General features: G+C 40.6%; 1 protein-coding gene across 1 annotated transcript in view; it reads left to right on the top strand.

Annotated features, from left to right (window-relative positions):
* Positions 1-15,010, top strand: part of fryl (furry homolog, like) — a 51,797-nt gene that overhangs the window by 17,690 nt on the left and 19,097 nt on the right. The window contains 33 exon segments of the mRNA XM_018669830.2: positions 630-722; positions 817-915; positions 1,206-1,307; positions 5,913-6,016; positions 6,177-6,285; positions 6,401-6,487; positions 6,577-6,748; positions 6,882-7,014; positions 7,120-7,227; positions 7,345-7,582; positions 7,734-7,910; positions 8,032-8,118; positions 8,207-8,475; positions 8,582-8,786; positions 9,006-9,130; positions 9,226-9,283; positions 9,372-9,463; positions 9,557-9,729; positions 9,845-10,005; positions 10,086-10,196; positions 10,962-11,116; positions 11,229-11,328; positions 11,445-11,613; positions 11,810-11,960; positions 11,962-12,079; positions 12,189-12,329; positions 12,432-12,600; positions 12,708-12,792; positions 13,363-13,475; positions 13,565-13,715; positions 13,797-13,900; positions 14,035-14,217; positions 14,518-14,719. Of these exon segments, the coding sequence (XP_018525346.1) occupies positions 630-722; positions 817-915; positions 1,206-1,307; positions 5,913-6,016; positions 6,177-6,285; positions 6,401-6,487; positions 6,577-6,748; positions 6,882-7,014; positions 7,120-7,227; positions 7,345-7,582; positions 7,734-7,910; positions 8,032-8,118; positions 8,207-8,475; positions 8,582-8,786; positions 9,006-9,130; positions 9,226-9,283; positions 9,372-9,463; positions 9,557-9,729; positions 9,845-10,005; positions 10,086-10,196; positions 10,962-11,116; positions 11,229-11,328; positions 11,445-11,613; positions 11,810-11,960; positions 11,962-12,079; positions 12,189-12,329; positions 12,432-12,600; positions 12,708-12,792; positions 13,363-13,475; positions 13,565-13,715; positions 13,797-13,900; positions 14,035-14,217; positions 14,518-14,719 (4,544 nt within the window).

Here is a 15,010-nt window from a genome sequence, read left to right as displayed (position 1 = left end):
GCAGTAGCTTTCTCATTAATCTCTATACAGCAACATACTGATTGTTCTCTCTTAACAGGACTGTGATTTCTTAATGTGTTAATGGAACATGTTGTGGCTTATGTCCACTGCTCCATTTCAGCACATATCATGGTTTCTAGCCATATAATGACCTTTTAAAACCACTCACCAATATTGGGTACTTAAATTTTGTTTTGACATTTAAGAAACAAAATCCATTACTTACTTACTTTGACTCTTAATAAAGTCAATAAGATGATTAGAACAATGTCTCCCTGCCTCAGTGACTCAGGATATCGGGGAAAAATAACAATAACAGGATGCTGTGATGGTTCTTCTCTTGTCATGTGAGCCGCAGCTTCAGGTTCTGCATTAGTGTTGTAATGCTTTATATTACAGATCTTTTATATGTTATGCACATTTTACTCAGAGTTAAGACATGGGCTTGTAGATATTTGACTGATTCAAGAATTTACAGTAGGCATAAGTTTCTGTTCTACAGGTCTTATATTAAAACAGTACAGTCACAAAATGCTTCAACAGAGGCAAATGAAGCAATACCTGCCAGTTTATGTGTTTATTCTTTGTTTATTCTTCTTTACATGTGCACTTTTGCTGTCCTTTCCTAGGAGTGTGCTCAGTATTTCCTGGAAGTCAAGGATAAGGACATAAAACACGCTTTAGCAGGCCTTTTTGTTGAGATCCTCATCCCTGTCGCAGCTGTGAGTAACATTTGTTTTGGTCTCTATATGGAAGAATTTGCTAGTTTACTTTTGTCAGTTTAAAATCCATGGTAATGACTCGTTCCATTCTCAGGCGGTGAAAAATGAAGTCAATGTTCCATGCCTCAAGAACTTTGTGGAGATGCTGTACCAGACAACATTTGACCTTAGTTCCAGAAAGAAGCACTCTTTGGTAATAATGTTTTTTTTCTCTATACCCCCTCATGCCTATCACTATTTACTTTGCATCTTTACAACTTCCTTCTCCTTTTCTGTTTCACTCTTCCTGTATTTTGTCAACATCATTATTGGCCTCAGCAAACCAACTCTGTCATTGTCATCCATAAATATTAAAACTTCTAATGAATAAATACAGCCTTCCTGTAAATCCTGTGTGTTTCCAGACCAACTTCAAAACAGTTTTAAGAGAGGTCTTGCTTTTCTCAGTTTTTTCACATCTTTTTCACATCATTTTTCTCCCAGGCTCTGTATCCTCTGGTGACGTGCTTGCTGTGCGTTAGTCAGAAGCAGTTCTTCCTCAACAACTGGCACATCTTCCTCCAGAACTGCCTCTCGCACCTGAAGGTACTGCCAGCCTGAGCCCTTACACACACAATCCACTTCACAAAGTTTATACACTGTAGCTCTGAAGAATAGCACAATGACTGTATTCTTCAGATTAAAGTGTTTTGAGGGCACCATACTTGGCTCGACAATGCCTAATTCAGTTTAAACCCCAGAAGTCTTATGACTCATGTTATGAAACCTAAAATAAAAGTTTGGTCTTCTTGGTAGCAGTATAAAATGACTTAATTCAAGCTCATAACTAAACACTGTTTTTGTGAAACTGATTACAATGTTAAATCATCAATATTTATTACTGGAAAGAGGAAAGGAATTATTGGTGTTTGGATCCTCTGTGGTTAGTACATGATTAATACCACTGAATGAAGAAGTTGTGAAGGGTGTGCTTTGTGGTTCTGTCTAAAGATCATAATGTACTTTCCCTTCCATTATCAACAACCAGATCTGGACAGGAATAGCACTTGATTTGATATGGTAATAATAGAGCCTTTTCTGAAGATAACAATGTGAGGCTTTTGCCCATTTTAAGCTAATTTATGCTCAGGATGGACAGAGTGCAAACGTGTAATAAAAGATTAGATGTCTCTAATATTCACTAGTGAAACCACAACGAATTTCACAGTGATGTGAAATATGAAATAAATCAATGTGCAGCAGCTTTAACCTCAACCTCGAAAATTTTAGCTAAACTGTATATAATCCACTTTCCATATTATGTTATCTCAAGTGCTATTTTGACTCAGGTCTGTTAATGACTCCTTGTAAACCAATTACGAACAGATCAAACCTACTTTCCTCCTTTCCCTGACCATCACAGAGCTGATTAAACCCACAGGCTGACTGACAAAATCACTGATTGACTGACCAACTCAATGACTGTCTTTTTCCATTGATTACCTTTTGTGGGAATTGTATGATCTTGTGGTGGATAAATTTCAGTTTTTGCGTCCATTGTGTTAGTGATTTCCGATGGTTTTGAATGGCCGTCTGTTTTCTCAATGATCTCATTCCAACATTCTCTTTCACCACTGTAATTGTTTTAGATTTCTTAATTTAAAAATCGCAGTCAGATTGTTACCTGATTGGTGTTGCTGGTCTTTTGATCGTTTTATGGATTTGTGTGATGGCTCGAGTGTAGTGATGATTTCAGTGATTTAGGGCTTCGCGTCCAATCAGTGATTTTAACCCTGTGGCTGCTCTTAGGAATTCTTAATGTAAGGGCTAAATAATTACTATTATGATTATTATTGTTGTATTTATTATAATAGTATGGTCATCATAATTACTCATTAAAAGTTTTAAGTTTTTGATGGTTAAATATAGTTAATAAATGTGTTAGTTATTCAGCAGTATTTGAAGTGTAATGTTCTCTGTTTCCCCAGAGAGCCTTGCTGTGATGTATCAACCCCCTCCCATACACTTAACAAATCACATAATTTGAATACCAGTGTACATGTGACTCACATTTAAAATAGAGATTAGGTTGTTAGCAAAGATTTTATTGTCAAATTACAGTCAAATATAGATCATTTCAAAATGTGACTTTATCTTGGTTTGAGACGCAGACCCAGAATTTTGTCAGTGTGCAAGCACAGTGAAATTGTAGAATTTGCTTGTCAATATAACTTGGATATTTTAAAAAGATTAATTAACATTGTTTCTTGAAACACTGCAGTGATAAGTGAAAACATTGGTGATAACATTATTTTTTACAAACTAATGGAGATTAGAATTTTCCCATAATTGTGCAGCCCTACTTTAAAGTATGATCCCCACAGGGTTAAAATGTAACAGTTTGCGTTTTGAGTGTGCTTGACATGGATTTGAATGGACTGTTGACTTGGGTGTTGCTTCTCGTCAGCTTTGTAGGTGAAACAGGCAATTTAGTTTAACTTTTTTGGTTGGTTTTTTTCCTTAAAAAAAAAAAAGAGCAATATATATATATATATATATATATATATTTTTATTTTTTTTCTTAAAAAAAAAAAAAAATATATATATATATATATATATATATATATATATATATATTTTTTTTTTTTTCCATCTACATCTTTAAATGTCCCGTTCCTCATCCTTCTGTGTTCCCCTCACACCCACTCCTCTATTTATGTGCATTTTCTTTGTCTCACTGTCTGATTTCCAGACCACAGCACACCTTATGTTGCTTTGCTTTTGCACTTATAAATTAAGATTAATTTTGCTCATTCTATGTTGAGATATAATAATATCATATCAAATACAAATGGACTGTTACTTTGCATTTCTTCCATGCCACTGATACACGTGGCATGTTAAACAGTTCATTATGTTTCATTTCAGAAAATTTGTGTTAATTTATTTACTGTCACACTGACAAGAGTAAAGACACTTTGGACTGCTCTTGTCATATTTGTTTAGGTTATGTTTTTGTTTTTGCCTATAACTTGCATGTGTCCCTCCCCAAACCCTACATTCTTTGTCTCCTGTCATTTGATCTTTTTCTCACATTGACTCGCTCCAGATGCCGTCTAACAACAGCATCCGAAAGCAGATTGAGACGCTGCAGGTGAGTTATCTGGTGTCAGTGACCTGCCTGGTGCTCTCTTTCCTTTTAATGGTCCAGGCCCTCACCAGGACATAGGGTAGTACAGTTCCTCCTGCGTGGCTAATAGGGTAGTGAGTTGTTCTCTGTTGTGACAGTGACACTGAAGTGTTTCTCAATGAAAGTAGTCAAGAGGAACTTGTGATGTTTTTGAGCTGGTTTGTGTTCATGAACAGTGGTGATATCCCTTTACATATTTAGATTTTTACTGTAGATACGTGTTTGTTTTTAAGGGATGCATGATACATAGTTACAGATTCTATGCTTAAATGGGTTTGTTTTTAGACATTTGCAGCTACACAAAGCAAAACACAGTAGAGACACTATGTGTTGGCATTACAGTGTTATGTGAAATTTTGTTTTTGACCAAAAATGAATAATAAAAACTATCAGACCATTATTTCTTACACATTTCAGTATTGTGCAGCCCTACAGTTTATTACTAAAGGGTCAGAAAAGCTTATAGAAGCATCAAAGAATTAAAAGATAAATTCATTTGGCTATCATGGAATTTGGTGTTTTCACACTGAGGTCTGGCAGTGGTACATCTTGTTTTTCTCTTTGAGTTCCTTATAGGGTAACAGGCTGTCTGGCAGCAGCCACACTGTGTTCTCAGTTTTCATGTTGCAGAATCCAGTACCTGCACATTGGCTGTTAACATTAGGACTGAAAATTGTCTTTATTAAGTTGCTAATCAATGTTTGACAGAGATCCTTTATGTACACAGAACTGAAGTGAGAGGTTTTCAGATTTTCAGCATTAATTTAATTTGCCTTGTTTTGTTTTGTTTTTTAACCAAGCCAATACGCTATATATACAATTCACTATATTTTACATGGTTTTAAAATAGATCAAAGTAAAAATTCTGACCTCAAATGGTCGTAGTTGACAAACTGCATTTGTTTGTGCACAGTCATCTAGTGTTCTGTTGTTGAGTTGCAGACAGAAAGATATGGTTACAGTACAAAAACAAACTGCAAACTGTTGTTTTTTTCCACTGACTCCAGGTTTTGAGATGTCTGCCTCTAGTTCCTACTCCTTTAATGAGATACCATGTTTAAATAAAGCCATCTGTGTTAATCTGGGGGCAGGGACAGACCGTGATTACCAGATTGACGACACAATTTTTCAACTTTATTGAAAATTGTTCCACATCAAAATATGGATGTTCAGTATTTTGTTTGGAGTGGAAAGGTGGACAGGTATAAGCCATAGGTGCCTAATGCAGTTTGGGTTAACTACAAAACTCCAGCATGTCATCAGAGTAAAGCTGTCACATAGTCAATATTAAAACAGCTTTGCTCCAGTAGCCATCACTCAGATAAACAAATTGCTCAGAGGCAATGTTGATGTATTTATTTTATTTTTATTTTTTGTGGTTAAGTGATGATTGGAACCTTGAGTTCTTTTATTTGGTCCGTCTATTGTCTGTGTTTGTAAAATGTGTGTCAAGATGGATGCCTTGCCTGCAAACCAAACCCACTTATGGGTACAAAGAAACTAACCTGAACCTGACATGTAAATCCTTCCACCATGACCACATCACACACTCTGAGCATGGTTGCTCACAGTATGGACCTGTGCACGTATCTCAGCAATATGAATGTTCGGCATAACAAAAATATTGACTGGATGTCTTCTGTTCTAGGACACAATTATCTGATTTCAATTCAAAAATGTATGTGTTAAAATGACTTAGTTATTTTACTAAAGATGACTCCCTGTGGTTGAAAATGACTGTCTCCATACACAGCATTTCTAAATACAGGTCATGTATTTAACCAGTTTTATTGATGAGCATCAGACCATGTGGACTTTCAATGCACAGACATCAACCAGTGACTCATTAAAAGTGATGCACACAGACTGAAGAATTATGGTGTCATTTGTGTGCACACTGTTGTGCAGTTTTAATGTGTTTAATCTGAGTTTCTTCAGACAACAACAACCTGATCAGGTGGGTAGTGAAATTGTGTTGTTGTGAAATTAAGTGGCTTATATTATTCTTTTTACATCCACAGAACAAGGACCCAAAAATGTCCCGTGTAGCGCTGGAGTCTCTCTACAGATTGCTGTGGGTCTATATCATCAGGATCAAGTGTGAGAGTAATACAGTCACACAGAGGTCAGTTCCAGGGCCATCTCGGAGTTGATCAGGCTGCATATGCTTACACACACACAATACCAAATCTTCTGCAATCCATGGCCATCATGTAAAAGTTGTATAAATAAGGGCTTTGTTTAGAACTTAATGTGCTTATAGATGTTCCTGTTTTTCCTCCTAGTCGGCTACTCAGCATCGTTTCAGCACTTTTCCCCAAAGGTTCCCGCAGTGTGGTGCCAAGGGACACGCCCCTCAACATCTTTGTCAAGATCATCCAGTTCATAGCTCAGGTAGGTGTGGAGAATGAACTGACATTGCTGATTTCAAGAACGGAGCTAAAACAAAGGATATGCTGTGTAGTAACTGTGTGTTTGTGATTACTGGTGTGTTTGGTTGTTGGCACAGGAAAGACTGGACTTTGCTATGAAGGAGATTATCTATGACCTTCTGTGTGTGGGCAAGTCTCACAAAACCTTTACCATCAATCCAGAGGTAAAGTATAGATAAGACTTGTAGAGATACTGTTATTGGAAAGTTGGTGGAATCTCTCTCTCATCCTCCCCCTCTATTTGCCCTGTCAGAGGATGAATATCGGTTTGCGGGCCTTCTTGGTTATCGCTGACAGCCTCCAGCAGAAAGACGGGGAGCCTCCTATGCCTACGACAGGAATCATCATGCCCTCTGGCAACACCTTACGTGTCAAAAAGATCTTCCTCAATACCACCCTCACAGATGAAGAAGCCAAGGTCATTGGTAGGTTTGATTCTTGAAACATCACTTTTTTTTTTTTTTAGCTTTGTCAAAAAGAGAGATTTCAGGAACTGCATTATGTTACCTGTGTTATGTTTTTTGCTGCAAGTGTAATGACTTTGCTGGGTGTTTTCAGGCATGTCACTGTACTACCCACAAGTAAGAAAGGCCTTAGATAACATCCTGCGACACCTGGACAAGGAGGTGGGACGCTCCATGAGCATGACGAATGTACAGATGTCCAACAAGGAGCCTGAGGACATGATCACGTATGTAATAACAACCTGGATCCATACATTACTCTTCCTGCGATGTCACTGTCCATATCTCTGTGTATTTCTGACCAATGACAGTATAAATTGTTTGTGCTACAGGGGAGAGAGGAAGCCAAAGATTGATCTGTTCCGCACGTGTGTGGCCGCCATCCCAAGACTGATACCAGATGGCATGAGCAGACAAGACCTAATAGAGCTTCTAGCCAAGTAACTCACCCTCTCAAGCTTTAGTGCAGACACATTACCGCACAATATACTGTAGTTCTGGTGGCCCTCCACTTGTCCTCTAATATTTCTCCCTGTCAACTCCCTCTCCTCCTCTAGACTGACCATCCACATGGATGAGGAGCTTCGGGGCCTTGCTTTTACTACTCTTCAGGCCCTGATGGTGGATTTCCCAGAGTGGCGTGAAGATGTTCTCTCAGGCTTTGCCTACTTCATTGTCCGAGAGGTGACTGATGTCCACCCCACGCTGCTGGACAATGCTGTCAAGATGCTACTGCAGCTCATCAGCCAATGGAGGCAGGCAGTGCAAAGCAGCAATAAGAGTCATGATGCACAGGTTGGTCAAGGAAGTGTGAGCTGTATTAAATCCATTATATGTTACGTGCATTAGTGTAGTTTGTGTTCATGTCTTATGATTTGTTTAGTGATTAATGTGCATCATTCTAATTCTAACTAAATGATTTTTAATCGCATGTTTTCTTGAACAGAGCTCAAGCAGCGGTCATTCTCTGTCCCTGGAACGCATTCCTCCGTTGGGTGTGCTGCATGTGGTGGAGGGTTTAGCTATGGTGGTGCTTTGTAGCTGCCGCCCCGCCACACGCAGGCTGGCTGTTAACGTCCTCAAGGAGGTCCGTGCGCTGCACACTGCACTGGGCATCGGCAAGGTAATTATTTGAGACTTTCAGTGAATTTTGTTGTGTAGTCAAAAGTGTATGAGTCTGCTGATGGTTTTTATTGCAAGTACTCCGTTTTCTGACATTTGTGACATCTTTTTCAATCTTTCAGGGGGATGAAGAATTGGCCATTGATGTAATGGATAGATTAAGTGCATCGGTGTTGGAGAGTTTCATTCATCTCACAGGAGCTGACCAGGTATAAATGCCCTTTCTTATTTTCAGAATCATAGAACTTGCAGAAATACTCTGAGACGCAACTCATTTCCCTTTGTGTTTCTCTGTAGACCAACCTGCTGTATTGTCCCAGTGGGATTGATCTTCAGACGCTGGCAGAGTGGAGTTCATCTCCAATCAGCCACCAGTTTGATGTAGTGAGCCCCTCGCACATCTGGGTGTTTGCCCACGTCACTCAGGGCCAGGACCCCTGGGTCATCAGCTTCTCCAGCTACCTGCGGCAGGAGAACCTGCCCAAACATTGCCCCACTGCCCTCAACTATGCCTGGATGTTTGCCTACACCCGTCTGCAGCTACTGTCTCCCCAAGTTGACATCAAGTATGTTTCCTCATTGTCTTTGCTCCACAGTAGTTGTTGTTTTGCACTTTACATGTCATGTTAATAATACATTAATTTCCGGCCTTTCCTATATGTGCACCTGCAGTAGCCCCATCAATGCCAAGAAAGTGAACAGTCTGAACAGCAGTGACTCCTACATTGGTCTTTGGAGGAACTACCTGATTCTCTGCTGTAGCTCTGCCTCCTCCTCCTCCATGTGTTCCTCATCCTCCACCTCTGGGTCCGTCCGCTGCTCCCCACCTGAGACGCTGGCGTCCACGCCGGACAGCGGCTACAGTTATGATTCAAAGGTCAGGAGCAACAGTCTATGCACACATATTTACAAAGTCCTGAATATAAAAAGACACATCGCTTATTACCAGTTCTTGAAAAGGTTTGGAATTTGTCCAGAAAATGAGGAAAATGTAATGCAACATGATAGAAGACCCATGTAACATAGTAGCAACTAGCAATGAATAATTAGAAGATGACATTTCTGCCATGACATTGTTCTTTCTGTCTGTTAATAGATTGTTGGCACTCCGTCCCCCTCCTCCCTGTTCAAACACATTGTTCCAATGATGCGCTCTGAGAGCATGGACATCACAGAGTCTCTTGTGTTGGGGCTTGGCAGGACCAACCCCGTGGCCTTCAGGTAAACAGCACTCAACATGATCCACATATATATCTTGGTGTACCTTTTTATGTAGCTTTTGTCATTTATTTACATTTAACTTGCATATTCTTCAGAGAGTTGTTAGAGGAGCTAAATCCCATCATAAAAGAAGCTCTAGAAAGAAGACCTGAAGTAAGTGTTGTTCATTGATAACTTTCTGTCACAGTTCTGTATTTAGCAAAGTTTACTGAGTTACAATGCTACTGTCTGTAATCTGCAGAACATGAAGCGACGCAGGCGTCGTGACATCCTCAGGGTCCAGCTGGTCCGGATATTTGAGCTACTGGCTGATGCTGGTGTCATCAGTCAGATGTATGTAATCCATAATTAATTTGTACTGTGTGATTAGGAATTCATTAGGACTTTCATATATCTTTTAACTTTTACTTACGCTTACGCTTACAGAGCCAGCGGAGGGTTAGATGGAGAGAGCCACTCTCTGAACAGCACGCTGCTTGAGTATGTTGATCTGACCAGGCAGCTGCTTGAGGCTGAAAATGACAAGGATTCTGATACACTGAAGGACATTCGGTGTCACTTCAGTGCACTGGTGGCTAATATCATACAGAATGTCCCAGGTATATCTCTCCAATTTCCCAATTTTAGTTACTTGAAACCAGATTCTTATTTGCAGCAGATCTCTGTGTAAAAACTAGTGTCTTATGTATTACTTTCATTACTTGTTGTGTTCAGTACACCAGAGGAGGACCATCTTTCCCCAGCAGTCATTGAGACACAGTCTTTTCATGCTGTTCAGTCACTGGGCCGGGCCCTTCAGCATCATGTTCACTCCTTTGGATCGCTACAGTGACAGAAATATGCAGATCAACCGCCATCAGTACTGTGCACTAAAGGTACACATTAACTCATTAAAAGCTATGAATGTTGAAATCCTATACTTACTGATAGCTAATAGCTTTTTTCAATACTCCAGGCCATGTCTGCAGTGTTGTGTTGTGGACCTGTAGCTGACAATGTTGGCCTCTCTTCTGATGGCTACCTCTACAAGTGGCTGGACAACATCCTGGATTCTCAGGACAAGAAAGTAAGTGAAATGCTATTATGTCAGCATATGCTATCACTAAAATTGTCTTTAAACGTCCGGCCAGGGAATGCACTGGGAGTAATGGATGAGAACTGGTTATGAGACTAAGCTAGAGTGCTCAGAGAAAGTTCTAACAGAAATAGGCAATGTACTCATGAACCCTCATACAATGCAATTCATTTTTTTTTTTTTTTTTTTAATGAGGAGCAGTCAGTTCAGTCTGGCTGAACTGTAAGACTTCCTGAGGTCAAAGTTATGTTGCACTGGCTCATATCTCATGATACTAGCACTACACAGTGGTGTTCAAAAGTACTGCAAGAGGTCAGCACCAAACGATTTCATTCCAATAGGAGCCTAAACAGTAAAATCAATTAGTGGTGGAGCGGTTAAGATTAAAATAATGTTTTAATCCAGACTTTATAATTGGAGGCTAAATCACTTTCCCCCTCATATCAGCATTTTCAAGATATTATACCTTTTTGTTTTTGAGTGATTTTGTAAACAAAATGTAAGATGTAAGAGACTTCATGTGGGGATACATCTTTAGCACCTGCAGAATGTTTTTGTCATTGCATAGTCCATATTAGTTGTCTTAATGGCCGCTTTGATTTTGAAATATAACATATTTTTGTGTCCACACTAATGGTAATTCTGTATCCTATTGACAAAATATTGGGAAGTCAATATGTAAAATGTAGTGGGGGTGTGTGCTAACTGGAAGAAGTGAGACCACGGTTCTAACAGTTGTTTTATGTTGTCCTCCAGGTTCACCAGCTGGGTTGTGAGGCTGTGATGCTGCTGTTGGAGCTGAATCCAGACCAGAGCAACCTCATGTTTTGGGCTGTGGACCGCTGTTACACCGGCTCCCGTCGCGTGGCTGCCGGCTGCTTTAGGGCCATCGCCAATGTCTTTCACAACAGGTACTACATGCTCCCAGAGTCAGCTTGAACAACATTTTTGTGGGTTTGTTGGTCCTTGTGGAGCCAGCGAATTGCTACTCAAATACTGGATGTGTTTTATATTTTCTCTTAGGGATTACCAATTTGACACTGTGGTGCTGCTGAACCTGATTCTGTTCAAGGCAGCTGATTCTTCCAGGGACATCTATGAAGTGGCCATGCAGCTGTTACAGGTCAGAATTTCTGTCACATAAAAAGTGCACATATATGCATCTACTCTCCAGAACACTGCTATATACATGTTTGTTGTTTCTTAGATTTATTGTAATTGTTTATCTGAAACTAATAGATCCTGGAACCCAAGTTCTTCCGTTATGCCCACAAACTGGAGATCCAGCGCACAGATGGCATCTTGACCCCTCCCTCACCGCTTCCACACCTCTACTCTGTGTCTTACTACCAGCTGTCTGAGGAGCTTGCACGAACTTACCCAGAGCTAACTCTGCCCATTTTCTCAGGTTTGCTACATTCAAAAATATTTACGGCTATTGTCTGAACAGCAGGGTGCTGTTATGTGTGGTGTTGTTCCATTATCTAGAAGGTCACAGTTTAATTTGCCTCTGAAAGCAGAACTAAGAGGGAACATTCCTTTACTGTGCAGCAGCATAGAATAAGCTTCAGTTACCAACTGTCTTCCTTCTGTCCCCACTACAGAGGTGAGCCAGCGTATCCAGACAGCACATCCTGGCGGTCGTCAAGTAATGTTGCATTACCTCCTGCCTTGGATGAACAATGTGGAGCTGGTTGACTTTAAACCAACTGTACGCCGACCAGAGGATTGTGGAAGCGTTGAGGATGACGAAGATGTACATCGACCGGGAGATCATGATGGTCAACAGCAGGCGCTGGCTCCGTGGAGAGGGCTGGGGCTCCCCTCGTGCAACAACCATGGTGCTAAACAACCTCATGTTTATGACCGCTAAGGTGAGACAGCTGATGAACCATGTGTCAGATTCAGATTTACAGGATAGACAGTTTTGGAAATGTTGATTGAGGAAAATGGATTGATCATGAACTGGTTTTATTTTTACAGTATGGGGATGAGTTTGCTTGGTCGGAGATTGAGAACGTGTGGACCACATTAGCAGACAGCTGGCCAAAGAACCTCAAAATCATTCTGCACTTCCTCATCAGTATGTCAGGAGTTAACAGCGACCCCAGCCTCTTGCCCTATGTAAGTCACAGCACATTTACATCATGCAGTGTTATCTGTCTTATCCCCATGTGCAGCGCCTGCCACCTCATGTTTCTGACTGTACTACATGTGTGTCCTCAGGTGAAACGAGTGGTGGTTTACTTGGGCAGAGATAAGACTATGCAGCTGCTGGAGGAGTTGATGTGTGAGCTTGAGCTGACTGATCCTGTTAGCTCAGCTGTCACTCACATGGACAACCCCCCCTACTACCGCATCACCTCCAGTTACAAGATTCCCTCAGTCACCTCAGGTTAATGAGCACTAGAAATGCACTAGGTCACAGATGAGGCCATGTTCCAATGCTAAATAATGTCTTGTCTATGCGAAATGGTCAATGTTTCATGTCTGCTTTCTCAGGAACAACCTCCAGCAGCAATACCATGGTGCCAGGAAACGATGGTCATCATGACAGCAAGATCAAAGACTCTAACATGGAGGACAGGTACAAGATAAACTACAGTACTGTTCTAATATTGTTAGAACAATTCAAAGCAATTCAATAGTAAACACTGAAGAGTTTATAAAAACTACAAACCAGAAAATTGTGAATTAGGAGTGTATACAGGCAGTGAATGTAAAGTAATCTTTTACTGGTACTGGTAAGTCAATATCCTACAGTATATTATAGTCAGTTTGTGGCATTAACCAAAGTGTACATTACCTTCAATGCAGGTGAGACCTGACAGCATTATATAGTTCTCTTCTCCTTGTAATTTCTGCACTTCTTGGCATAAATATACATTTACATTTCACTTTTATAGTATTGTCAATGTTGATGATTGAATTGGAATGCAATGCAGAGGTCTAAAAGTCTAAAATCTCCTTTATGTGTGTGTGTCATAAGTCCTTGTGTGGAGAAAGTTAAAACACCTGCTTTATTTTTTTATTTCATGATACTATAGAACTAATGGATGGAGGGGTAACACTTTAAATTGAAAATCATTGCTGATGCAGTGGGTCAGTTAAAAGCTGCTGGCACTATCCTTTTAACTCAAGCATGTCTATTCTGCAGTTACACCCACCTGGATATCTACAGTGGTCTGAACAGTAACCTGAACCGCCAGCACCACCGTCTGGAATCTCGTTACAGCAGCAGCTCTGGAGGCTCCTATGAGGAAGAGAAGAGTGAGTACAAACTCTTTGCACATCCCCTTCTTAGTACTACTCAGAACTGTGTTACAGTAACATTTCTGATAATCGTCTTGCTTCTCCAGGTGACTCCATGCCTCTTTATGCTAACTGGCGTCTGAAAGTGATGGATCACAACCGGCCAGAGCCTCTCCCCTTCCCTCCAACTGGAGGCTGCTGGTCTCCATTGGTGGACTATTTGCCAGAGACCAATGCCCCTGCTGTACCACTCCACAGGTACACCAAACACCACCTCTCACTCTCCATTCATTATACTGTTGTGTTCTTTGCTTAAGTCAACCCTTTTTTGTGTTTCAGATGTAATATTGCAGTCATCCTACTGACAGACCTCATTGTGGACCATGGTGTCAAAGTGGAGTGGAGTGCCTACCTGCATCTCTTGCTACATGCCATTTTTATAGGTAACTAGCTTCCTCATTGTTATAATAGTATGGAGTGTAGGACTGAGTTTAATTGTTCTCTCATACTTCATTGTGGTTCCACATGCTAAAGTCATGTTATCTAATCTTCCTTTATCTTGTGTGTTTTCTTGAAGGGTTTGATCACCAGCACCCAGAGGTCTATGAGCACTGCAAACGTCTACTGCTTCACCTGCTCGTGGTCCAGGGAGCAAATAGCAGTGTTCAGTCCGTGGCTATGGTGCTTTTACGTAACAGAGACTACAATGATCCCAGGGTCCTGACAGTGAAGCCAACAGCTCCGGAGTTCAACCTCACAGGTCAGTTCTGCTGCTAAGCTTAAAACTAAAAGAGAAAAATACAATAAAAAAGAGGGAGAACTGTTACTGAAGGAAGCTGATGGAATTTGAACTGATTCTTAACAAGATGTAGGGTCACTGTTTGTCATCGTAAATGGAGAGGAACTGACACAAACATTGCACACAGTTATTTGTTGTATTGCCAAAGCAGATCACTGGGTGGCAGCAACGATCAAGTCCCACATAGCCTTTTCTTGAGATGCCTACAAAGCATGCCATGCAGCTCACTGTGTACAATGTGTATGTCAATTGTTCCAATAGGAGTGCAGGAGTTCTTACCAGACTGTCAGCCATCACCTATGACAGACTCCGGCCTCAGCTCGAGCTCCACATCCTCCAGTATAAGTCTTGGGGCAGGGGGCACTGCTCTGTCCCACCTCTCTCCCACTCTCCTCAGTGAGGTAGATGTCACTGCTGAACAGGACGAGAAGGCCAAATCTCTCATTGAGTTCATTACATCAAGGTGAGAAGACCCTGTTTCATTAACATAAATATTCCCTAGAAAAATAACTTCACATTTAAGCTAGTCACTAACTGTAAAACAGTTACTTGTTGTAACCAATTACCTGCCTGATGTATAATCTCACATGCTAAGTATGTATCAATATTAACCATTTAGATGTATCAACACACGTGTACCATGTTACTCATCCTGTTCAATTATTTGCTTTCATGCTTCCAGCAGTGTCTGAGCGGATTGGGGTATTTTTACTTTGCATGGGTTTCATTTTGGGGTTGGTGTCATATAAGCTTC

This window comes from Lates calcarifer, linkage group LG17 (assembly GCF_001640805.2).
Source record: "Lates calcarifer isolate ASB-BC8 linkage group LG17, TLL_Latcal_v3, whole genome shotgun sequence".
Taxonomy (NCBI): domain Eukaryota; kingdom Metazoa; phylum Chordata; class Actinopteri; family Centropomidae; genus Lates; species Lates calcarifer.
This window is presented reverse-complemented; position numbering and strand designations above follow the sequence as displayed.